The following is a 27,495-nucleotide window of genomic DNA, read 5'->3' on the forward strand; positions in this document are numbered from 1 at the left end:
TTATGTGTATATATATATATATACACATGAGAATAAATGACAATAATAATATTTATTTTATTACTGAAATATTATGTCAAAGATTGTATTTCTTAATTTTAAGAGGGTTTTATGTTTTCATAGGCTCACTTGTAAAAGACTGGAGGATTATCATAAATATATTGTGTCCTTGATTGCTCTATTTTATATCTATAATTTATCCAAAAGATGCTTTAAAACCCATAATATCAGATTCCAAATCTTCATGAGACACAGTAGAAATCTCAAAATTTAGGTATGATTCAATTATTCCATTTTTAGACAAATCACACCCAGGTTTGGAGAAACAAATATAAGGTCTCTGGAATCAAGCTGAAAAGACATAATCATTTTCCCTAATTAGAATCTCTAACTATCCCTGGACAATTTGTATTTTTGTCACTCATGATATTAGGGCTGGTACAAAGAGGAGTGTATAGATAAAAGCCCACAGCTAGCATTGTTAGCTTTCTTGATTTCTATTATCACACAATAAATGGAAAGATTAGGCAAACATTTTTTTTTTTTTTTAATGTAGAGAGACCTATCTTCTCAGCTTCATTCTTGACTACTTGAGGGCTGTTAACCATCTAGGAAAGAATTGCACACACTCTAATTACTTAAAACATTTCTTGTTGACTTAAAAAAGGAATTCCAATACCAATTGTTCCCTTATTTAAACTCATCTAGCACTAGGGTAATACAAAACAGATTTCCTGAAGCTGGATGATTTTGTCACATAGGTCCACATCAAACATCTTATTGAAATATTCGGTGTGATATGTATCTATACACACACATATATAATCAGCATCTATTGTTAGATATTTAGCATCTGTCTTTTTTTTTTTTTTTTTTTGAATCTGTTGTCACGGAAAGAAGGTAAATTAAACTAAGGTGTGTTACATAAGTTGATGTTCATTAACACAATATTATACCTGATTGTCTAACTGTAAGAAACCAAGTTACAAATACATTTAATGGTTTCCAGTGTATGAAATATAAATAAATAGTGTCTTAATTTCCCTATTTTTCCCAAGGGCTGGAAGATTTTGAATTTTGGGAATAATGTGAGAAAAATCCATAATTAGTCACTATAGTTGACTCTTGAAATGCTACAGAGGATAGAAATGAAAAAAAAAGATAGAAATAAAAATCTGAAGTCTTGGGCTTTATACCACGAGCCTCTATGGTTAGTCTTGACATTTATTATAAGGACTATATTTGTGGTATCTTTTTCAGAACTTTTAGAAAGGTAATTCTGTCTTAAAATATTTTTCTCACAGTTTTGCTTATGTCTAAAATTCTGCAATTAGAATTTTATTCCTTTCTCTTTAAATCCCATAGAGGGGATTTCAATGAAACCTCCCAAGTCATGTGCACATTAATGCAGGTTAACCTTTTAAATCTTATTCTGAGAGCAGAATTTAGCCAAAAGAAAGTCAAATGCAACAAGACTTCACTTGTGTAGGATGTGAAGCAAGAAGAAATGGAGAATAAGGGGTACAATATAATACATCATGGAAGAGGGGGGAAAAGAGGGAGAAACTAGGTGTACCATGTTGGTTTCGAGATAATCCAAAGTGTAGTTGCTATTATCCAAATGCTAACCTTGCCTGGATTTCCTGACATTTTCAGATATACCAAAATACAGGGAAATGGAGTATATTAAAAGATTTGGAGAAGAGGCACATTTTTCAACTTGACAAAACACAATCTGTCCTTAAACAAGATTTATTCTTATCATTGTAACCAGAGTCTGATCCATAAAATTCATGCTAAGGTGGCCTTCCCAGCCTCAGCTGCTTCCTGGCCCCGGCTGCCCACGTCCACCATCACACACCCCCAGCCCCCCAGTTCGGTGGAGCCCCGATTGATTTTCCCACAGAGGTGGCCTGGGCCTCCCTCTTTGGGGCAATCACAGAGTTCCCCCCCATCGACCACCCCCCCCCCCCGGCTGATGGTCTGGGCCTCCCTCTCCAGGGGATTGTGGGGTAATGGTGGGCCCCCAAACAATCGCATCATACCCACCTTGGCTGGCCTGGCACCAGTGTGTGTCATAGCGGGGTCATCCGGACAATTGTTCTGCTGTTTGGTCATTTGGTCAATTTGCATATTATGCTTTTATTATCCTATATAATATAATCCTAATATGCTAAGTGTCAGGTCATCCATTCAACCAACCAAAGTGTAATATGCTAATGATATGCTAAGGTCGCTCAACTACTCATTATGATGTGCACTGACCACCAGGGAGTAGATGCACCAACTAGTATGTTAGCTTACTGCAGGGGACTGGCTGAGGGACTGAGCAGGATGGGCCAGGCCCACCCTGGAGCCCTCCCACAATCCCTCCCCAGCCCTGATCATGCACCAGTGGGGTCCCTTTGCCTGGCCTGTTCCCTCTTGCAATCCGGGACCCCTTGGGGAATGTCAAAGAGCCAGTTTTGGCCCCATCCTGCAGGCCAAGCTGAGGGACCCCACTGGTGCACGAATTTGTGCACTGGGCCTCTAATTATAGATGATTCCCATTATATGGAAAGTGTATCTTTCTTCTGGAACAGCTTATACAGCGATTTTTCTTTTAGATGAGTGTAATGTTCTAAACCAAGGTTCAGGAGCTGAACTTACATGAATCCATATAGAGCTTTGCTATACATATATTCTGTGAAGAGGAACACCATTCTTCCTTGGAAACATAAGATCTCTCCAAACCTGGCCTTTCTCCTCCCAGTTGGGGTCTGCAGAAAGCAGTCTTAGGGGCTCCTCCCATTGTGCCATTCTTTTGCACCTGCTGTACATGTGAAGCTGCCAGTATGCACACCACAGCTCCATCTGATGCCACCTCTCATCCTTCTGGTGGCCTTCAGTGTCCCCAGAAAGTCAGCTTAGGACTTTTCAGCCTCAGCTGGAGACATGTGGCCCTGAACAATGGTTGATTCATGAGATCCCGGATTCACTTCCCACTTTCAACTTTTCAAACACACCTTAAGACTGTTAACAAAGACTCTTCCCAGAAACAAACACATTTCTATTAGTTTATGGTCCAGAATCTTAAAAGAACCTAATGACTTCATTTTGTTCAAGTTTTAAAAAATCAGTGTTCTCCAAGCAAAACCCTTAGAGAGGAGAAGGGGTCACATTGTGCTTTTACAGGTGGCAGTATGTCTCCCTTTGCCTCTCTTCACCTAAGGAATTAAACAAAACAAAACTCCTTTCTTCCATGATGCTTAAAAATACTCTAACAAAAGAGAAAGCCATTTAATGCTAAATTTCTGATACCTTCTAAACACCTATACTCAGAGTGATACTTCAAGCGAAGGTGAAAATGATATTCTGAGGCAGGCTTGCCAGGAGGAAGGTACTGGGAGGTCAGACACGGTGCTCAAGGGGCCCATTGTGTAGTAAAAAGCCATCTGGCAAAGAAAAGGCAGGAAGAGGGCAAATGAGTGCCCACTTCTAGTTGTACTTTTTCAGAACCCATGCTTTGCCCCTGTGAGAAATTTCACTCATAGTCTTGTAACTGTCTTCTTAGGATTTCAGACTCCTTCCAATGTTAACCCTGGTACCTGCCAACATTTGTTGTAAAATCCTGTGATAAATATGGAGCTAAAACTGTACTGTTTGGCAATGTTCAGAAAATGGAAAGCATCCCCCTGCTCACCATCCCGTCAAACAGGACAGTGACAGTAAGTGGCTCAGGACTGGGAGTAGGAAGGAATTTCCATTCACATATGCCATGTTAGAGATACTAGGCAAGGGAACACGTCAAGCACCTCCAAAGGAAGGCGGCTGTTCGCGAAAGAGTATTGCTGAGCACTCTCCTACAATTTTAGTTCAGCAAGGCACTGTAACATTTTCATTTTTGTTTTGGTAATGAGAATTTGTGAGAGTTAATCTAAAAATATGAAATTTTAAGAATTATTTGAACTCTTTCCCCTTTACACAAAACATTAAAATATGAAAGTTCCTTGTATTTTAGTGTGTAAAGATATGGGAAAATATGACCAAATGATATTAGTTTGGCCTGTGGTCCTTGATTTTTGGCTCATGGTGCTCTAGCTATTTCCTTTGGCTCCTCAGGAGTCTATGCTCTATCTCTAGAATTATTTTCAGTAAAGAAGAGTTGATTTCTAGCCTTACTTCAATTTCTAGCCTAATAACCCAACACCCTTTTGTGTCTTTTCCATTGGTTTGTTCAGTAAGAAAAAATGTTTTATCTGCTCCTATCCATAAAAAGCTTGTGATACGAAGCCTTTCTGGTGGGAAAAGAATTTGAATAGAAAACACGGACATACATATATCAGACCAAGACTTAAAAGATGCATATTTTATGTGAAGACACACTACAGGAAAGTTTCACTATATTAGTGGGTTGTTGTGTTTTTTCAAGTCAGTGTTCCAGGCCAGTCTTGGATTATGTGTGAAAAGTAAGAACTCTATTCTGTAACAGGTGCTGGCATGAACCTCCATTAAAGCTTATAGGAGTTATGCCTGTAAAGCCTTGGCATCTGAGAAAATTCTCTCATAAGAATGCATTAATTATGCATCAGAGTTTTCTCACTAGAAAAACAATACAAGGCTGTGACTACTTAACAATATTCCCAGTCACTATTTTGCTAACACCATTCATTGGTGAGGATATCTTTGGCGACCTTGTGCTGTATGGGAAGTATTTGTCAGCCTTCATTTCAACACTGTGAACGTGCATTGTCTTCAGCACCTACCAATAGAGACACTGCTCTGCCATCTGTCTATCCTAATCAAAGCATATATTTGAAAGTTATGTGAAGTTGATGACTTTATACTAATGCATTCACATTCCAAAGATAGATTCTTCATCTACAACAAGGTAAATATTTACAAGATTTTATTGGAGTTAGGAATACAGAGTATAGTATCAGGTAGTGATTAATACAGATTTTGACTCTTGCTAGAGAGCATTATGTGTGGCACACAGAGGGTGCCAAATAAATACCATTTTTGTTTTCTTACATAAATCACCCCATATCTGTATGACTACAACTTCAAAGGATAATAATGTAATTATATGAACATAAATTTGCCTACCTTAATGTAAACAAGCAGAAACTCTTTTTCTGATCAAGCTCAGTTATTCAGCCTATTAATTCTAGAGGTTAAAATATATTTTTCAACTAACATTTGCCTGAGGATACAGTTAAATTTTTTTCTTAACTTATTCTAATAAATCTACTATTGATAAGGAATTTTATTTAAAGCCTAAAGGTAATCTGGATTTAAAGCATTTATCAAGTTAAGGACTGAGATACAACGTTAGACAGTAGTGAATGTTTAGAAAAAGCTCACTGAAAATGATTGTGAGCCTGTATATATGTGCAGATGGGTGTATCCATATCTATGTTTGTAGCTATACTGTGGACTGAATGTTACTAGCTTATATCTGAACATGTATTTTAGATTTAAACATGCTTTTCATATATCAATAAATATATTGTTAATAGAACATCTTCAGGGTAATATAGCTACCTGCTAACACACGCATGCACACACACACATACACAAACACACACATACACACACATACACACACATACAACACACACATACACACCCCAGCACCAACCCAGGCAATCTGCCAAAGTGTGGTTGCTGTGAGAAAGGTTTTGCTTTAGGGCAATAGCAAATGAGCTCACCACCCCGCTGCCCTGTCCACTCCTCACCACATGGTTCTTTGCTGTATTCTTAACTTCCCCTCCTACAGTGAGGGAACATTTCTTCAGACTCTTTTTATTGCCAATACATTTTTACTTTGTATGATGAAATGAAACAAGGGACTGGTTTCATTAGAAGGAGAGGTAAACAGAGCATTAATTAAATTTGCTGATGATACTAAATTGGGAGGAACTGTGGACATCTGTGAAGACAAAAGAATCATACAAATAGACTTAAGGAGTTTAGAAATACAAGCAGGAAATAATAAAATGAGATTCAGCCTTAAATAACGCAAGCCAATACATTTGGGAAAAGATAATCAGAAACATGGCTATTCGGTGGATGGTAGATGCCTGGAAAGTGGTGATGGTGAATGAGACCTGGGGGTGGTAATGGTAAAAAATTATACACAAACTTACAGGGAAGTAGTTACAATGCCTAGAGGTTTCTATAGGAAAGAACATTATATTTTGAACCAGAAAGATGGTGATCCTATTCTGATGACACCAGGAGGTCTCCATAACATCAAATTTGGCTTTAGTTAGTTGAGTCCCTCAGGTTTATGAAGTAATTTAATGCCATTTGTCAAGGGAACTATTTTCTCCCTATTAAGGATGAGGAAGTATGCTCTGTCCAAAACCTGTAATGAACACCAGTCACTGCTCCATATCTGTCCTGTCCCATCCTATTGCTAATATGGTATTTATTTATATGCATGATGCATTATACCATGTCTCAAAGGGGAAAAAAAAACAGGACACCTTACTTTCACTTTTAAGGTAGTTACTTCTGGATAATGTGACTTCTGATTATGTTTAAAGAACCACTTAGTGTTATCTTTTCTAGCAGATCAATAAATATTCAGTATATAAGGTTTGATTCTCCAAGGATGAATTCATTGATGAATTGATGACAAGAATATCCATATTATCTATCCATTTAACCATCCATCATGAATTAAGCCTCTACCATATGCCTGTTGAAAGGTGCTAAGCACCGAGGAGACAGATAAACCGGACACAAACTCTAGACTCAAGGCGTTGTACTCTGGATGGGGAAACCAGCCAGCACAGTCCCATGCAACAGCAGAGTTATCACTGGAATGCTGGAGGGATGCCTAATAATGTCCAAGAGAACATGAAAGGTGATTGATGATATCAGTCAGAGGATATTCCTTGGAGGAAGGGACTCTTGTGCTGTGTACAATAGGATGAGTATACATTTGGCAGGTGGATAGATAGGGAGAGGGTCTTTGCATATGAACAACACACAGAAGGAATATAAGCTTTTGTAAAACTTTGTGTAGTTGGTATTCCAGGAGCATAAAAAGCAGCTTATGAGAATGTGAAGCTGGGCAGTTCATAGAGGTCACATGACTATCCTTTTTAATGGGAACAATTAGTGTGGAATTTTGTTTATCCTTAGGGGAAGAAGAACCAATGGAGGGTTCTATGAAGAAATAACACAATCTTATTTATATTTAAGAGGGATAATTTGGCAGCACTGAGGATGGTGGCCTGGGCAGAAATGAGAAAGAACAAAGTCACTGCTATCAATTAGGAGGTTTACCTCAAAATAAATTATGGAGGCCTAATTAAGACCATAGGAGGTGAAAGGAAGAATCCAAGTCAAGAAATGGTAAGAAAGTAGAAATCATTAGACTTGGTACACAGTGTAGTGTCTAATGAGACTGAAGAATCCAAGATATCCAACATATTTTTAGAGCAGTGGGGAAAATAGATCATGGTGCTATTGACTGAAATAAGGACTACAGGAGGAATAACAGCTTTTTAGGGGATGTGATAAGTTCAGTTTGTAAAGTTTGAGTTTGCAATGCCAGAGGAAAACTCAAGAAGGGTTGTTTCTAGACCTCAGGTTTGAGTGTAAGAAATAGCTCTATAGCCATTCTCAGATAGGACATTATGTGACTGAAGGAATCACTGAGGCTTTAGACATGATTGACATTACACTGAGAGGATGAGTAGCATAAAATATCAGAGCCAACAATTAAATCCAGAGGAAATGCATGTTTCTTATGCTGTCAAACTCTAGGCCAAACACATGGATTTCGATATTATGCTATGCATTTTCTAATTCATGCCAACTAACTGTTGCTTTCAAAATGAAATTAAAGAAAGCTTTCTATAGTGATTACAATATTGTCTTTTAGGCATCTTCTTTCCTGTAGGGAGGCTAAATAGTTAAGCTAGTCCAGACTGTCAAAAATGCAAAACACGATAAGAAAAGCATCATTTTTAAAGCAAGAAAGATAATGGTCTTATTTTAATGACACTGGTATATTCAAAGTTGTAATAGAGCTTTTGATAGAATCAGCAGAGCTTAACTTTTTTTGCTGTGAAGTACATCTGTAGAAGATGAAATCAATATCCAATAACAAATTCATGTCAGAAGTTAGAGTATTGGTATCCTGTCTTCATTAGCTTAATATTGATAAGTCTATATAGTTGACTATATATTTCTTATTTGAAATCTCTTGACAGACTCTTTCCACTAAAAAGATATAATTAAAATAAAAATTTCCTGAGATATACTAGCACATAGAAAATAAGCACTGAATCAAGAAGGTGATTCAGTGCTTATTTTCTATGTACTAGTATATCACCAGAAAGTAAACTAGCACAGAATCACTCCAGCCTGGTATTTCAAGTCTGAATTAAAGATGTGGTGTTCAACTTTCCATGTGGTTAGGGGGCCCAAGCCTATGCCTGACTAGTCTCAGGCATGTCACTTACAAGTCATAGTTGCCATTCAATTACTTTATTAAGAACAGCAGGCTACTAGTGTTGGAATGATGCCTAATAGGATATGACTTCCTCCGATGAAAATTAATAGAGAACTGATACTCTTTTAGTTGCTGGATGGTGAACTTAAATGTAGTATCCAAAAATTGATGAGTATAAGATCCATAAGGAAATAACTTCAAATGTTTAGCATAGCTGGGTATACATGGAAAAGAATTATATTTACAACAATAGAATATACTGTCATCCAGACTGGTGCAAATGTTTAAAAAAACAGATTTGCAAACCACATTATTCTCTACATATCATGCAGCTGCCTTCAACCAACAGTACTTGATCATTGATCTTTTCAGTTTCAACCATATGCAGATGTGGCAATGGTGTGCAAGGCTCCAATGATGTAAGCAATGCTGAATATAATTTATCCATTTATTCATCATTTACTGAGAATCCATTGTGTGTCACTGTTATGAAATAAAAATAAATCCATGGTCCCGATGTGAAAGAATACACAATATACTGAAGTTAATATTTTAAATATAGAATTTTAAATATTTTTATTCTACCCTAAATTTTAGGATTTTCATATTTCCTTGAAAAGAGGGTGATTTCACCTTTTGATTCTAAAGTCTACTATATAACCTTAAGAACTTTTCCAGCAGCATCTGTTCAGAGCTATATAGGTTTTACACAATTAATTTTTCTTTTAAAACTATCTTTCCCTTGATTTTTTTTTTGTGGGGGAGGGGTGATTTTCTTTTCTGATCTCAAAATAGGAAGTGGCTTGCAAAGTATAAAATTTGGCAAAAGGGATAAAACTAGGAAGAGAGATTATTTTGACCCCAACAAAAACATTTATAACTCCACAGCCTGTTAGACTATAAGATAAACTCACACAGATTTTAGAATCACCAAGATAGGAATCTTTTAAGGACAGCAAATTACTTTAAAATATCCTACAGAGGAAATATGCCATGTCCAAGTGTGACATAGACTAATGTGAGCACTTCTCCTGGTATCTGCATGTCTTGTTTACTATACATATGTAGATTAATGATTGATGCTTAAGTTGGACATACTTCATTTGAAAGTGTAAAATTTATGTGGAAAAGGCAATTTTTTCTAGATATTTTAAAAGGGAACCTTATTCATTAGAAAAACCACAAAATCGTATATTTTGTTCTCATTTGCAGCTTCCTGGATGAGTTCAAAACATCTTAATTTTCATAAATTTTTAAACTCTAGGGAAATGCCCATGAAAATATAATATATAGATTCTTGTTCAACCAATAAATAACAAATTATTTCACAAAATTAAGTTACACTGCTGTGAAAGTTTTGATATTTTTTAAAAAATAAATGTTTGCTTTTTAAAAATATATAGTACTGTATATATTTTTTTTTTTATTGATTTCAGAGGGGAAGGGAGAGGGAAAGATAGAACCAACAATGATGAGAGGTCATTTCTGATCAACTGCCTCCTGCATGCTGGACCCTGGGGATCAAACTTGAAACCAGGGCTTTTATATCCTGACTGGGAATCGAACCTGTGACCTCCTGGCTCATAGGTCAATGTTCAACCACTGAGCCACAATAGTCAGGCTTTATAAAAATTTTAAATGAATTGGTCCACATATGTAAAAAGAATTTTTAAAATTCTGCTTAAAAGCTATAAGTCCATTTTGGAATCTCAAAGTATCAAATATCTGAAAATCTTTATCTGCATTTGTGATTATTATTATTATTATTATTATTATTATTCTTTGTTCTCTTTTATCAAAACCCCAAAGCTTTCCAAATGCAGGTAAGTTTCTTCCAAATTTTGTAAATACTTGCTTCCACAGTAAAATATCCTGCTAATTTTGAGCCAATATAGTTTTCATGGCTCAAGTATTAAATTCTGAATATAGGGGGTTATATAATAACAAAAAAGCTCCCAGACCCAGAACTCCTATAATGGAGATGACACCATGTTAGGCTATTTTAGAGAACCTGTCGAGGTATTCCATCATTTAATTCTCCATCTATAATAATGAAAGGGTAATATGCAATCGGCCAAACAGAGGAACAGCAAACAGCGGAACGACCATTCAGACGACCTGGATGAAGCCAGAGCTGTGAGGGCAAGGCAGCCAGGGCTGCAAAAGCCTACTCTTGCCTGAATTTCGTGCATCTCGCCTCTAGTCTATAATAATAAAAAGTAATATGTTAATTAGACTGGATGTCCTTCGGGATTAAACCAGGGATGAAGGGAAGCCACCCTGGGTCCCGGTGGCAGAGGGAAGCCAGTGCTGGCAGCCTGGGAAGGAAGGCCTACTCTTGCCAGGAATTTCATGCATCAGGCCTCTAGTTTATAATAAAAGGTTAATTGCCTAGGGCAGAGATTTTCCACTAGTGTGTATCAAGAATTTTTAAAATATGCAAAACCTGACTATTTTGTCAGGGGCCCTGACCTCTTTTCTTTTACATTGTAAAAAAAAAAAAAAAAAAAAAAAAAAAAAAAAAAAAAAAAAAAATGACAACAGCTCACATAGCAATAGCCATTCAGTGTGAGTAAATCAAATTTATACAGATTTGTTGTTGTCAGATCGGCAAAAATTGTAATATATTTTGGGTGTACCATAGAATTTTAGTAACTAGTTTATCTATGTCATAAGATGAAAAAGGTTAAAAATCACTGCCCTAGAGTATTAACTTTGGCACTGTTCCCTCCCAACTGACTCCAAGGAAAAAGTATGTTAAGAACCTAAACTTTAGGATGGAGGTGGGAGTGGGGTTGGAGGGTGGAAATTTGACTCAGGCTTTATCTGGGAAGAGACATTATTTATTCTGATGCATTCTGGACTCGAGAGTGTGGGAATATCCGCCAACTGATTTGACCAGAGCCACATTGCTGGACACATTAGATAGCCTTTTTGGTTGTTGAACTGCACATTTATTTCTACATTAACTCCTGTAATGTTTAAGCTCTCTGTTTGATAATAAGACTGTTGTGTATTGCTCCATGTAGATAAACTCCACTAAATGTCACTAATAAGTACAGTGAATTAATTACTAATCACGTCTACACACAGAATTTGTGAACATTGGATGTAAGCTTGCTGTTCATGGCAAGATTTAACTAGGAAGCATTTTCTTAAACAAGAGTAAATTTCTCTGGAACATAGAAACAGGATCAGGTAACTATGGAGAGAAATGGAAACTGGTTCAATAGTCTGTCTTCCCTCATTACAGACCTCACAAGTGTGTCCTTTTATCTACATTTGTTTTCTTAATTGCAAAGCCCAGCTTTTTTCTCTCTCTCCACCTTGTCATCTCTGATTTCTTTTGGTTGCCTTTTTCCAGTTTCTCTTTTATACTCTTGCTGGCTGTTTCCTGTTTACTCTCTTCTGATTTTGTCTTCCCCTCTAGCCCTGAATGTGGCTTTCTTACAGACACAGCGGCCCCAGCATGACTACCCCAAAGAGCCAATTCCAAGTTGGACCCGGCACAACACTATCGCTGTCAGGAAGGTGGTTGTCATTGGGTTGCATTAAAACAAAACAAAACAAAACAAAACAAAACACAAAACACCAAAACACGAAACCGGACTTAATTTTAACCCAGAAGTAACAACGAAGAAAAATTCGCTGCAAACTTTCATATGGATCCTTTGCCCATCATCTCTATTGTAAATGCATGTGTGTGCCTAACTTTAGGCAAGAAAAGCAAGCACTTTAAAAAAGCAAAAAAAAAAAAAAAAAAAAAAAAAAAGCAACACATAGGTCAGTGCCCTCAGAAACATTTTTGTGCAGTCCACAAATATTCTCTGGGGAAAAAGAAAAAGTGCTTATCACGAACTCTTGATTTTTTTCTCTTTTTTTGGAGCATGTAATTTTTATCAGTTTGTTTTGTTTCTGTTACTTTTTTTCTCCCCACTCACTGCTTACAAAACTAGCAAGCAGAAGTCTCTCTGGAACAAGATAGAATCATAAAAAAGTTTTCAAGAATCTCGTCACAAACTAAACAGTACAAATTGCACATTCTTCATGAAAGTATCAGCCTTTAGTGCGTGCCTGGATCCAACTATAATAGATTATCCCAAAGTGGAAAAGAATGAACAGTACAAAATTAGCAGAACTGAGAGCAGAGCTTGTCTAGTGAAGGCAATCCGATCCGCACTTTAGGGGCCTGGATTCTCAGGCAATGGCAAAAGATTATGTGAAGTTTTACTTTTGCAAATTGTAAAACTTGGTAGTATCTCAAGAGGCAGATTGGTGCACTGAATTGCTTATGAGGAAAATTATATTAACAAATATACTGCTTGGTATATCTCTTGTATAATAGCTCTATTACAATCATGCCTGTTATTTATGTTACATCCATGTGCATGCCTTACCTATACAAATGCCTCTCTCTCTCTCTCTCTCTCTCTCTCTCTCTCTCTCTCTCTCTCTCTCTCTTTCTCTTTCTCTCTCTCAAATGTCTATGTGATTATGTAGATTTTGTATGCTGCATTTTTTTTTTGAGTCAGATCCATATAGGTGTGTAACCATGTCTTCTTACAATATTAGCAGGTATTTCCAAATTAATATTCACATAGAGAAATAGATTTTGTTTCTCATGCCATGGTTGGTTAATGTGACATTCTCTAAAACTTTATGTAACAGCAGGGGAATTACCAAAAAGAAACAGTTAAGGTATAATAATAATTTTAGCCATTTTTTTCCAAGATGCTATAATCTACCCAAAGATAACTAATTGTTCAAAGTAAACATTCCACTCCAACCACAAAAGGAATCCATTACACAAACATATAATTCACAGTCATTTTTAGTGGGTTGTAAACAGTTTGGAATGAGCATAAAATGGGACAAAAATCAAAGTGAGCATTTTGAAATGAAAAAGTGTTTGCTACAAAAGGTCAGTCCCTTTGCTTGGCAAACTATGTAGAAAAGCCTGGGAAAATGCTGATCACACAAGCAACGAGGGAATTTTAAAGCCAACAGCCTCCTTGTTTCTTTAAACAGACATCGGAACCTATAACTGGATCCTGTCAAACAAACGACAGCAAAAAAATATAACAGCTGCTAAGAAGTCAAGTTGAGAGATAAAGTTTTCGAGGCTAAAGACCTCAGAAGTAGTCTAAAGGTCTTTCTTAAATCTTTAGGCAAGGTTATGGATCCCAGGGTGGCTTTCAGGCAACAAGTCAAATATGTAAGTTTGTGTATCATTCTTGTCATAGTGTTTTGTGTTCCAGAAAAAAGAAAGAGACGACAAACTTGTTGATTAGCATCTGTTGAAGCTTTCTGCAAAGTAGCTCATAGCTGCAATCACCAAATTTGAAAACCTTGGTGTCATTTACCTTTTATTGTGGTTTAAAAAAATAACATAAAATGTACCATCATAACCATTTGTAAGTGTACAGTTCAGGAGTGTTGATTGCATGCACATTGTTGTGCAACAGATCTCTCTAGGTATGATTTTAATGTTGTTAAATTGTTTGAGGGCATATTAACCAGAACTGGGAATCATGAGGGAAGGATGAGTTGTTAAAAGAGATTTAAAAAGATGAATAACAATCTAAATAAAATTAAATAATTTTTAAAAATATATTTTATTGATTTTTTTACAGAGAGGAAGGGAGAGAATAGAGAGCTAGAAACGTCGATGAGAGAGAAACATAGACCAGCTGCCTCTTGCACACCCCCTACCAGGGATGTGCCCGCAACCAAGGTACATGCCCTTGACCGGAATCGAACCTGGGACCTTTCAGTCCGCAGGCTGACGCTCTACCCACTGAGCCAAACCTGTTTCGGCAAAATTAAATAATTTAAAAAAAACAATCCTATTACCTTAGCCCACAAATACATTGGATACATAAAAATACATTTAGGGTAGAAATATGCTCATTCATTCACTTAATCCATTAGTATATAAGAGAAATTTCCTACAATGGCTGGTGTTGTTTGGGAGAAAAAGGATTGCTCTTGCCATTTAAGGAAAGTCTTCTTGAGTATCTCACATCAAGTGACTTCTTTGCATTGTCACAGTGTGTGAAGAAAATATCATGGAAAATCAGGCCAGATTAAACTTCTCATGGTCTTAACAGGAGGTTAAAACCAGACAAGTAAATATTTGTTTTAAAGTGTTTCTTATGTAATTTAAATAAGAATCCTATCTACCAAAGAGGGAATATGCTAATTGACTGCCCCGCCCTCAAAGATGGTGGTACCCACAGCCACAGATGGCAGAACCCAGTCCCCTCAGCACTGCCAGGGTGCCTGCCTCCAGAGTCCCCCAGTCCTCTGAGACCCACAGCCACCCAGAGCTGGCCCAAGATGCAGGCAAGCCTTGAATGGCAGATGCTCAGCAACCTAGGGCAGCCCGAGGCTCAGGTAACCAGAGCCAGATGAGGCTTGTGCTGCCTGCAGTGGCAGCAGCAGAGGTGTGATGGGGCATCACCTTAATTTGATCACTTGGTGGCCTCCTGCCCCTGAGGGTTCCCAGACTGTGAGAGGGGGTAGGCTGGGCTGAGGGATCCACCCTCCAGTGCATGAATTTTTATATACCAGGCCTCTAGTAGTATATATAGATCCTGGCTGGTGTGGCTCAGTAATTGAGCTTTGATCTATGAACCAGGAGGTCATGGTTTGATTCCTGGTTCAAGGTACATGCCTGAATTGCAAGCTTGAGCACCAGTGGGGGGCATGGAGGAGAAAGCCCATTGATTAGTAATTCTCTCTCATCATTGATGTTGCTATTTCTCCCTCCCCCTTCGTTTAAAAAATCTATAAAAATGTATTACAAAAATTGTATATATTGAATGTGTACAATATGACTTGATATGATTACTACAGTAAAGGTAATTGACATATCATTTATTTACCCAGGTGCCAATTTTATGTGTGTGTGTGTGTGTGTGTGTGTGTGTGTGTGTGTTGACAGCATTTGAAATCTACTCCCTTGGCATATTTCCAGGTTTCAATACAATATTAACTACAGTCATCATGTATATACATGAAATATCTAGATTTTTTCATTCTACATAAATTAAACTTTATATCCTTCGACCAACACCTCTCCCCATTTCCCCCACTCCCTATTAAGTCATTGTAAAGCTAACTTACCCTACATTAAAAAAAATAATAATAATTGTAGCCCTAACCAGTTTGGCTCAGTGGATAGAGCATTGGCCTGCAGATTGAAGGGTCCCAAGTTCAATTCCGGTCAAGGGGATGTACTTTGGTTGCGAGCACATCCATAGTAGGGGCTATGCAGGAGGTAGCTGATCAATGTTTCTCTCTCATCAGTGTTTCTCTCTATCCCTTTCCCTTCTTCTTTGTAAAAAATCAATAAAATATATTAAAAAATAATTATAATGGTTATTCTCTCTTCTTGGATCTGTTCTTTTCTTTCATAGCAGTAGCGCTGTTTTTGCTTTTTGTGGGTCTTTTTATTTAAAGTATATCTCCTCTAAATTCTCAGCTGCTAATAGAGAGCAGTGATTTTTAACCAATGTGCTGCAAGAATTTTAAAACATAAAATACCTGACTATTTACTCAGGAACACTGACCTCTTTTCCCTTACATTGTCAAGTAAAAAACAAAATGGCAACAGCCAACACAAAAGTAGTTAAATGGTGTGAATAAATCAAAGTTATATCATTTTGTGTGTGTCAGATGAGCAAAAAAGTATTTTTTGATGTGCCAAAGAATTTTAGTAATTAGTACCATGAGATGGAAAAAGGTTGAAAATCTCTGGTATAGAGAATAGCACATAGAATAGCTACCCTAATAGCTACTTGCACAAATGCAACAGACACATTAGTGTCTGTTACATCACTCAACCAATATTTATTGAGTGCTTACAGTGTGTCACGTACAAGGTGTGGCTCTTCCCAAATAATAGACCTTCACAAGAGGTGTCTGTCATTATATGTTTGATAAAAAGAACTAAGGATTGCACCAGTTTTAGACTACATATTTTGGCCCCGACTGCTGTGGCTCAGTTGGTTAGAGCATTGTCCCGTACACCAAAAGGTTGTGGGTTGGATTCCCAGTCAGGGTACATACCCTCGATGCCTTTCTCTTTCTCTCAAATCAACAATAAAAAGAAATGCTAGACTATATATTGGGTCGGCAAATAAGTAATTGCGGGTTCCACACATATATGGCTTCAGTTGAATTTTTAGGTTTGCAGACGTAGTACAAATGTAAAACACATTTTGTTATTTGATAGTTGGCTATTCAGCTGTTAATCAGTAAAAAAAGTTTTTTGATCTGTTTTGTAGTTTTCGTTTGGCGTTCGTTGAAAAATGGAAAATCAAAAGGAACATTTTCGTCATATTTTGCTTTTTTATTTCCGCAAAGGGAAAAACGCATCGCAAGCTCATAAAAAGTTATGTGCTGTTTATGGTGACGAAGCCTTAAAAGAACGGCAGTGTCAAAATTGGTTTGCCAAATTTCGTTCTGGTGATTTTTCACTCAAAGATGAAAAATGCTCTGGTCGTCCAGTTGAAGTTGATGACGCCCTAATCAAAGCAATAATCAATTCGGACTGTCACAGTACAACACGTGAGATTGCAGAGAAGCTTCATGTATCACATACATGCATTGAAAATCACTTAAAACAACTTGGCTATGTTCAAAAACTTGATACATGGGTTCCTCACGAACTGAAAGAATCACAGTTAACGCAACGCATTAGCAGCTGCGATTTGCTAAAGAAACGTAATGAAAATGACCCATTTTTAAAACGACTGATAACTGGCAATGAAAAATGGGTTGTTTACAACAATATCAAGCGGAAAAGATCGTGGAGCAGGCCAGGTGAACCAACTCAAACAACATCAAAAGCTGATATTCATCAAAAGAAGGTTTTGTTATCAGTTTGGTGGGATTACAAAGGAATTGTCTACTTTGAACTCTTACCACCCAACCGAACGATCAATTCTGATGTCTACATTGAACAACTAACGAAATTAAACAATGCAGTTGAAGAAAAGCGGCCCGAATTGACAAATCGAAAAGGTGTTGTAGTCCATCATGACAATGCAAGGCCACACACATCTTTGGTCACTCGGCAAAAATTAATGGAGCTTGGTTGGGATGTTTTGCCACATCCACCATATAGTCCTGACCTTGCACCATCTGATTACTTTTTGTTTCGATCTTTACAAAACTCCTTGAATGGTAAAAATTTCAATAATGATGATGATGTCAAATCGTACCTGATTCAGTTTTTTGCTAATAAAAACCAGAAGTTTTTTTAACATGGGATTATGATGCTGCCTGAAAGATGGCAAAAGATCATTGATCAAAATGGGCAATACATTACATAATAAAGTTATTTAGTTCCATGAAAAAATTGTCTTTGATTTTCTTTAAAAAATCCGCAATTACTTAGCTGCCGACCCAATACTTTGCTTAGTTCAAATCTCATGGTCCCTTTCCTCTAAGAGATACAAGAGACCCTATTTTTAAGTAAGCTATTTCTATACATTGTTGAGGTCACCATAAACTATACAAAGTATTTATAAGACAGTGCAAAATGGACCTCACAAACTTTTCACTGTTTAGATCTACAAAATGCCTCCCTCCACATGCTTGTTCCCCAGACTTCAAAAGGGGGTCATAGGATCTCATACTTTTGGTCAGTTTAACATATGTACTGAGCATTAAGTGACGACCAATAATTCAATATTTTCAAGAAATTTCATTGGAAGAAGAAACATAAATTGAGTTTTTCATTGGCAACTTGCGATATCTCACTTACATGGTCTGCAACTGTAAAGGCAAGGCAAGGGAGATGAAGCGCATGGGAGAGCTTTAAAACGAGCACTCTCCTTTCCAGTTTGTCCTCTAAGCTTTGTGTATATTCCCTAGGCTGAGCAGACACTGTCAGAAACCACAGAAGTGACTTTAATCCAGTTCTAATTGCTGGTGAGGGGAAAAAAAATGCTCTGGTGGTTTAGAGGAATGGAGAAAACTAAATCAAGATAAGGAAACACACTAAGCAAGTTATTCGCTAAATTGGTTTACATTAGGCTCACCAATAGATTTTCTTTTGGGCATGTCCAAGAGATGCAAAATTTAAAATGTAACTAATACCATCTTACCAGGGATGCATCTTGTGCCAAGCACTGGGTAGAATTTCCCTGGGGGAACTACAGAAGCATGAACAGTTTGGTTCTGCCCCATTGCAAGAAACTAACTGAATGAATGAATGGGTGGGTAAATGGATGAATTAATGAATAAATGGTTAGAAAAGCATTTAAAAATACAACGACAGTTTATTGATGGTTTTTCAAGGTGAAGATATAATCTTAAAGAAGAAAGAGAGAAAGGAAACAAATCTTTAATTTTTTTTATAACAGCCCTTTTGCTACTGTAATGAGTAGGGAGGCCATTTCCCTAAGACTGTGAGAGTAAACACCATTTTCATGAAATGTGCCTTTCCCTTCCCTGGTCCATAAGTGTTTCCCATGACTCTGCAGTTGAGTATCTTGGCTGAGAGAGGACATGGCCATTAGAAAGAGGGCTCTAGATATGTTGAGCCCCAGCCGTGCCGAGAGACTTGGCACCTTCCTATGCTACTTGCTAATATCAGCCCCAGCATAAAATGTCATCAGAAGCCTGCATAAACATTGGACTTAGATTCACATAAATTATTTCTGTCCTAAGGTGCTGGATGCCAGAATTTAGCAAAAACAGCACTTTGAGTAAATAGAATTGGCATATAAATGTGAGAATATTAATCCAACAAAATGATCGTAGAAAAATACTATCAAAAGTACACACTTGTAAATCTTGCAATGATGTGAGAGGTTTATCTCATGCCTCTGAGTTTTTATTGAATATTTCCACAGAGTTCCTTTAAGCGGAAGCTGCCAAGGTGCTTTGAATGATCAGCTTCTTTGTGGAATTGTGCTCTTTGAGTTGCATTAAAATGCTTAGAAATTATTTTAATAATCAGATGTGTGGTTAGTGCCTGCTTAGTACTGGATCTACAAATTCATTTTAAGAGTAAACATCAGGACAATGAAATATAATGCCAGCTTTGATTGCTCCTGTCAGCAAAAATATTGTCTTATTTTATTAAAACCCCAACAAAATGCCATGAGCAAATGATAGAGTGTCTACTTGCAGATATTTCCCACTCTACAATATTATGGTACCTGCACACCACAGGGCTGCACTAGCAGAATTGTTATCTTGCCTGAGATACGCACTTAAACAGAGGTATAGAGCCTTTTTTCATATGTGCACGCATCTTATTAGGTACAGGTTTCCCCAAAGCCCTATTTGGATTTCTGCTCTAATATAACAGTGCTCTCACCGTAGGTGCTGAGTATTTATAAGTGAATGAAGATTTCCTGAAAATGATTATTATTTAGCTATTGGCAATAATAACATTATAACATTTTCAGTGATCCATTTTGGCTTTAAGTACTTATTAAATAATATTTATTCCTCAAATATGTACTTGCAAAATTAAATGAGAGTGCACCATGCAATAAAAACGCATTTCTCTCTCAACCTGAATTGACTCCATTCCTCACAGATATCTCTCCTCGTGTTCATCCTGCTTTTTACTGTTTTCTACTATCACTCTGAACTCTCTGCTGTTCTCTCTGATGTGTTGATATGCTTTTCCCCAAAGCCATTCTCTTTATCCACTTTCCCTACCCACTCGTCCCCTTCTTGTTATTCTCCATTCCCCACTGACACGGGAATAATAGGATCCCAAGGCTGTCCTTACACTATAATTAAAGTATGAATTTCCAGGAGTTGAAAATTGCAGACCATTTTTATTATGCTACTATAATAAAGCCAGGTAACACTGAGAGAATTAAAATAGCTTTGTCCTAGCAGATAACTTGGTAAAGATTTTTTTTCTCCTTGGTTCTATTGTTTGAAGAGAGTGGGAGCTGAAAATGGGAATAGATTCACCAATTCTTTTTTTCTGAAAACACCTCTATCTTTTACGTGATATATATCCCCCTAGTTCCTGGGAATATGTTGTAAACTTGTAACAGATGGTGATGAAGCTTCATATTTTTATATAATACTTTTTTTTTTTTTTTAGATTCTGCATTTACTGTATGTATCTTCCAGGGAAAATGACCTTGAAGGAATGAAGTCATAGTCTGAAGGAAAAACACCTCACAGATAGACTCGCATAGCAATGATGAGTCAGTTGGGTTTTGTTTTGCTCCCCTCATGAGATGAAATAATATCAGATGAAAAACAGAATGTTGAAATATGAGGATCAAAGGTCATCTTAACACTGGAGGTGCCTCTGTTAATTGTTCCAGGAAAACCAGTTAGCTGCATTCTGACTGAACCAGAAACACATGGAAGATGGAATAGCACTGTTTGCAAGTAGAAATGCTATTTGCTTCACTTGGGTAATGTTGGGGCCTTACCAAAAATCGTTCTGGCACAACGTCTACCAGCATGAATGTTAGGCGGGTTCTAACACTCGGAGTGCTGATATTTTATGAATGTTTTATCACTGGCTTGAAAACAAGAAGTTTGCAATTGAATCAACAACATGTCATACAGACAAAATATTAAAAAAAAAAAAGAACATTAGTGAGAATTACTGATGTCCCTATTGTAAAAACAAACTGAAGTTAATAAGAAACGTGATTCTCTTAACCGATTCACCAAAGTCAGGTTTTAATAGCACAGCTTCCCAGGCAAACCCAGTGGCACGATGAACTTGAGCATGGGTTGTGTAGCATGTGTAGTAAAGGGGAGACAGGGCTGCATATTCAGTTACCCACCTCTTTTTTCCACAGCTTCAATGCACTGCTTTACGAATCGTGGAACTGTGGAATTTTCACGTTCACACACTGTGTGCAGATGAGAGCCAAAAATTTGATCTGCAAAAGAAACAAAGATGAGCTTCATTAAAATCCAAGCTTGTGTTGTTCTTTAATTTGATTCTGTTTCCTTATCCACTGCATGATGGAATCTGCAACTTGCATAGGAATCAATTTTTTGCTTTAATTCCAGGTGTCTGTTGCAGACATGCAAAGACTATAACTCTGTCCCTTATGGAATAGGACCCAGGTCCAGAGAAAGAAAACCAACAGTGATTAGGTAGGGGTGCCTGAGTGAATTATAGTCTCTCTGGTTGTTTATAAAATATAGTCTCTCTTAACTTGGTTGTCTATAAAATAATGACAAAGAATTAAGTACATTTCTGTAAAATAATAGATCTTAATGAACTGACGTCTTGAGTGTTTTAGAAGAATTTTCCAATGCTCATCAAAGTTATGATTTTGTCAGTATACTTAGAAAATTCCTTCTGTGGCTCAATGATATTTAAGGAGGCAAGTGCCAAGAGACTTAACTTAAAAGTGAATTTCTAAACATTTCTCCTGCCTTGAATGCCCTTCTCTAATCTAAGTGTCCCACTTCCTTTTGGGCTCAGCCCAGAGAGCACTTTCTCCACAAACTCTATCCTTCACATCTCTGCGTTGTGGCTCCAGCAGCACAGGCTCTCTGGAATACCAGGTCCTTAGGATATTAATAGGTGATGTGAGGGAAAGGGCTGTGGTCAACATGGTTTAGCAACATGGGGTTAAACAAAGTTAAACACTTTCTTTTTGGATAGCTGTTTTAGAGCTTGTGATGTGCCAAGGGCCCCTGGGAATCTCTATGAGGGGCCTGAGGACTCACCATTTCCCACACTATTCGATAATTTCAAAGAGCATATCTCTAGACTAGAGGTGTCAAACTCAATCAGAGAAGGGGCCAAAATCTAAAATCCAGCCTAAATCAAGGGCCGAATGGTTTACTGAACAGTCATAAACTGTCATTGTGATGGAAACGCAGCGGAGTGCAGTGATGACAGCGCGGTGCGGGCCACATTGCAAGGCCTGGCGGGACAGATTTGGCCCGTGGGCCTTCACAAGGCCTTCACATTCGGCCCACGATTTAGGCTGGATTTTAGATTTTGGCCCCTTCTCTGATTGAGTTCGACACCCCTACTCTAGACTAATGTTCCAGAGAGCACACTAGATGAAATCCTAGCCTAGCCCTCTCATTTAGAATGTGATTTATGCTACCTTGTGTTGTGTATTTACATTTATAATATATGAAATACATTTTCTCAGAGGAGATCCTGAGCGCCTGCATCATCCATGTGTTCTTAGAGTCACAGTGCTTTGCACAGATTCTGGCCCACAGGATTCCACTACAAAACTGGAAATTGTGGTAAAATATATATAACATAAAAATTTACCATTCTAAACATTTTTGAAGTGTAAAGTTCAGTGGCATTAAGTGCATGTATATTGTTGTACAATTGATACCACAAATACATTTGCAAAACTTTAAAAAACAGCATAAATGTTTAATACCGATAGAAACAAATATTTAATAGTTTCAAAGGCTTTCCTTCTTTCTCAGAATGAAATCTAATTCCCTATCCCAACTTATAAGGCAGCTCAAGTCTAGACCTTCCACCCATTAATTGATTTCATTTGTTCCCCCTCTCCCCTGCATCACTTGGCTATGGCTTCTCTTCCCATACTGCTGATCCTTGTCCACACGTCTGCCTCTGAAGTCTGCACTTATTATTTCCTCTACATCACATGTGTCAAACACAAGGCCCGCGGGCCAAATCCGTCCCGCCAGGCCTTGCAATGTGGCCCGCACTGCGCTGTCATCACTGCACTCCGCTGCGTTTCCATCACAATGACAGTTTATGACTGTTCAGTAAACCATTCGGCCCGCGATTTAGGCTGGATTTTAGATTTTGGCCCCTTCTCTGATTGAGTTCGACACCCCTACTCTACATGGAACTCTATTGCTCTAGGTCTCTGATTAAATGCCACCTTCTGATTGTAACCTTTCCTATCTACTCTTAAAAAAAACTGGCCACCCCTGCCAACAGGAAGTCTCCAGGTCACTTCGTTGCCTTACTTTTCTTAGAGCACTTCTCCCCACCTTACTTATTAAATACAGTTGTGTATTTACTGGTTAGTAGCTCATTTTGCTTAGAATGTAAGGCTCAGGGAAGTAAGAACTATATCTACTTCTTTTATTATTGGATCCCAGTAACGAAACAATGTTTGGCATATACTAGAATTTTAATAAACAGTCATTGAATGGTTGCCTGAAAGACATTAATTAGTGGAGATTTTCAATGAATTTAAAAGTTATCTTTAGCAGAATGGAGGAGAAAATATAAAATGCAGCGTAATAGAAATCTAACTACTATATTATTACAAAGGGATAGTCAAAATGGAATGTGGTGAAACTTCAAGGAGGTCATGATTCTCATCCATTTGTTAGGAAAGTGATGTCTTGAAGTTGTGACAACCCAGCAGGGAGGGAAGTGATTAAGGCTATAGAACTAATACTATTGTACTACAATATGGAATTGTGCATTTTCATACAAGAGACAGAAAGTTCAACATGCCTCAACCTAGTGCAGAGAGTGGAAAATAAAAGTTATGTTAAAAAATAGTGAGCTATCACCATAAAGAAGAATGACATAAAATATTAAGAAAAATAACCCAGAACTTCAGATACAATAATTTACTTTGGTTAGATTTATAATCAGAAATAATTGCTATAAATTATAAACTCCTTTAATGAAAATCATAATCCAGATCAAGTTCACAAATATTTATTAACTTCTATCATTATAGCAATGAGGTAGGCATATTAAATAGTAAAATAGAAATCAAGAATTTATAATCTTACTAGAGGCCATATTCTTCTTCATGGAAAAATAAGACATCCCCTGAAAATAAGACCTAGCGCATATTTGGAAGGGCAAAAATTAATATAAGACACTGTCTTATATTGGAGAAAACAGGGTATTTATAATGCTCATCTCCTTAAATTAGATTTATATATTTAAATCCTTTGCTATGAGACTATGTGGTATAACTTACTACAGTGAGCAACTTTTATTTCCTCAATGTCTTTATGTTGGGTGCGGCCATATAACTTGCTTTGGACAATACAGTGTTGAGTAGAAATAATAATGTTTCAGTTCTAGACTGAGACCTTAAGATACAATATAGACTTCTACTTTCCTACTTACTTCCCTGCTTTGGCCCAGACAAGAGCTTCCCTGGGTAACTACTTGACCTTTTAGTCTGGTTCCAGAACAAATACATGTGGCACAGAACAGAAAGTGAGGAGTCAAGGGCAGTCTGATCTATAGTTCAGAGAAAAACTTTTCAGTCAAGCCTGACTTAAACTCACAGACAGATGAGAAATGAATGCTTTTTGCTCTATGCCATTGAAATTTTGTGTTTGTTCATTATGCAGCAATAGCTAATTGATGAAGATGATAGCAGGTATCAGTCTGTTTTGTTTTTTGGGTTTTTGTTTGTTTGTTTTGGTGATCTAAGCCATGCTGTGAAAATAAAAAAACAAAACAAAACAAAAACATTACAAAAAAACAACAACAAAGAGGGTTGATAGAATATGGAAACAAACTGGAAAGAAAATAGAAAAAAGTAATTCTAAATTTGCTAAGAATGTGGAATTACACATCAGTTTAGATTCAACCATAAAGAAGAGCCTCAAAGGAAATTATTCTCATCTGAAAATCTAAACTCATTATGCCTCACTTAATATGATGGCACTTCTTATTCTGTATTCTCCCCAGATCAATTAATTTCTATAGAATTCAAGTCAGTTAGTATTTCGTGAGCACCTACCATATGCTGGGTGCTATGAAGGATGCAGATAGTAATCCACTCATTCAGCAACTATCTATTAAGGCCCACTATGGACCAGCCACTGTGTTACAAACAGAAAAGGCAATGATGCGTGAAGCATGATCTCCCACAGCCAGGGGTTGGGGGGCTTGGGAATAACTCACAAACACTTATAATGTGATTAGTGCTAGTGCAAGGGTGTGTGATCATAATAGTGAAGATTTACTGTTCACTTATAATAAGCCAGGCAAGGTTCAAAGTACTTTACATAGTCTAACTTACTTAACCCTTTATACCAATTCTCAACCCTTTCATAGTAGATACTATCTTCTTGATTTTAGAGGAAAGGAAGCTGAAGCATAAAGACAGTGAGTCTTTTGTCTACAGTTACAAAGCATCAGTCTCTATGAAAGAAATAAAAAAGGTAAGGGCAGTTTTTTTTTTTCCTTTTGATTTGAACATCAACGTGAAATAATATGATGCTTGGAACTACTGCAGACCACAGAAATTAGGGGTGAGTCATGGAATTTTGTTTACTGGATGCAGGAAGTAAACCAACTAATCAGACAAAGAGGGTTTTAAAATTTCTTATTTGTTTGAAGGAGACTGAGATGCAGAAATCTGATGGTTTAGAAAATAGTGAGACTGATATTTCTAAGTTAAGACAAGCATTTCAGATGCAGCAGTATGGTGATGGGCCAAAAGATGAAACATTCTCATTGGATTTTGGCAATTCAAAGGCTGTTGATGACCATAAAGAAAAGAGTTTAGTAGAAGAATGAAACTGAAAAGCAGATGCTTGTGGCCAAGATTTGAAGAGAAAGTGGGGATGTAGAAACAGCTAAGAGACTCCTTTATTAAGAAGTTTTGTGCTGTGAACTAATTATAAGGAAAGACTGGACCTGGGGGAGAACTTGACTTGGGGTGAATAGGAGAGAATTTCCATTGCAGGGTATTTTTGATTGTCATAGTGCTCTGAAGGGTGAGGTGCTACAAGACCAGCTATTTTCAGTTGCTATAATGGGGGAGGTGCATTACTGCCACATACTGGGGGGTCCAGGCAAGTGCAGGCAATTCCTCACAGTGAAAAACTATCCCTCCCTGATTGCTAATAGCACCCTGGTGGGAAAGAAGCCTAGATTTACTGCACTTCATTAGATAGAAGGAATATGTTTGCTTTTGCCAGTTACCAGATGAGCCAAAAGTTTTCTTCTCACTTATATCCTCTCTTTAAACTGGCTACCCTCACCCAAGAAGGCATAGCTCTGGTGTCTATGAACTTAGCTCTCCAGCGGAATCTGCTTTAGTCAAAGGTTGTCGTGTGCAAGTATCCATACAAAGGATTTAGAATTGGTATACTAAAGAGTAAGGTAAGTAACTCCAGGGGTCTGAGTTAGATTTAGACACTGGAGATCAGGGGCACCTTTTGGGAAATGCCCATGTACAATAGGTGAGTGGGCACAGGAACTAATTTGCCTCTAGAGAGTGGTGAATTGAACATATACCTCAACTCTTCACTTTCTGATTCCCAAGTCCAGGGACCATGTATTCTTGTCATGAGATGCATTAGAAATTAGAGTTAATTTCTGTTTAATGCAACTAAATAAACTTGCCTAAACATTGGCAAAGCATTGTCTCTAATGTTTCAAGAGAAGGCTTACAATCACAATAGGAAGGGCCAGGGGTGGCAAAAGAGCTCAGTGAGATCCACAGTTATAGAAAGCACTGGTTAGAAAAACTTTGGTGGATATCTGTTGGTTTTGCTGGCCACTCAACTATTCCTTTATCCTCTGGTAAGAGCATCCTGATTTTCTTTTGAGGATGAGACCTTTCTCACTTTTCTGCCATTTGTTTTGGGTAATGTTGACCCTACTACTTCCCACTCCAGGGATGAATGTGCATTTCATCTTCCTGGCCACAGAAATTGGTTCAGACATGAACACATGGTCCAAGTAGGTCTATCAAGTAAATCCCGAGGCTTTGTCTAGAGCTACTGGGAAAGAGGGACCGTATTTTTTTTTTCTTTCTTCTTCTTCTTCTTCTTTTTTTTTTTTTTCTATAGGTATTGGTACACTATGGGGATGTGAATCCAAGTTTTCATAAGTTATGTTGCCACTTTCTGGAAAGATGCACTGGAAATTAAGCCAACACAGTGGAAAACAGAGCTGAGCCATAGAAAAGATAAAGATTTGAAAGCATTTTGCCCCTAGATCCAGTCATGCCTAAAACTATCTTTACTCCTTGAACTTTTCAATTAAGTAGTTCAATAAATCCCATTCTTACTTTTGAAGTTTGGACAAGTTTATATCAATTACAACAGAAAGAATATTGACTACATTAGCC

At 37.4% G+C, this 27,495-nt stretch overlaps 1 protein-coding gene across 1 annotated transcript in view; it reads right to left on the reverse strand.

Annotated features, from left to right (window-relative positions):
* Positions 1-27,495, reverse strand: part of ARHGAP15 (Rho GTPase activating protein 15) — a 622,919-nt gene that overhangs the window by 215,098 nt on the left and 380,326 nt on the right. The window contains exon 10 of the mRNA XM_036422005.2: positions 21,247-21,345. Within this exon, the coding sequence (XP_036277898.1) occupies positions 21,247-21,345 (99 nt within the window). The remainder of the gene's footprint in view (positions 1-21,246; positions 21,346-27,495) is intronic.

This window comes from Pipistrellus kuhlii, unplaced genomic scaffold (genome assembly GCF_014108245.1).
Source record: "Pipistrellus kuhlii isolate mPipKuh1 unplaced genomic scaffold, mPipKuh1.p scaffold_m20_p_7, whole genome shotgun sequence".
NCBI classification, from domain to species: Eukaryota; Metazoa; Chordata; class Mammalia; order Chiroptera; family Vespertilionidae; genus Pipistrellus; species Pipistrellus kuhlii.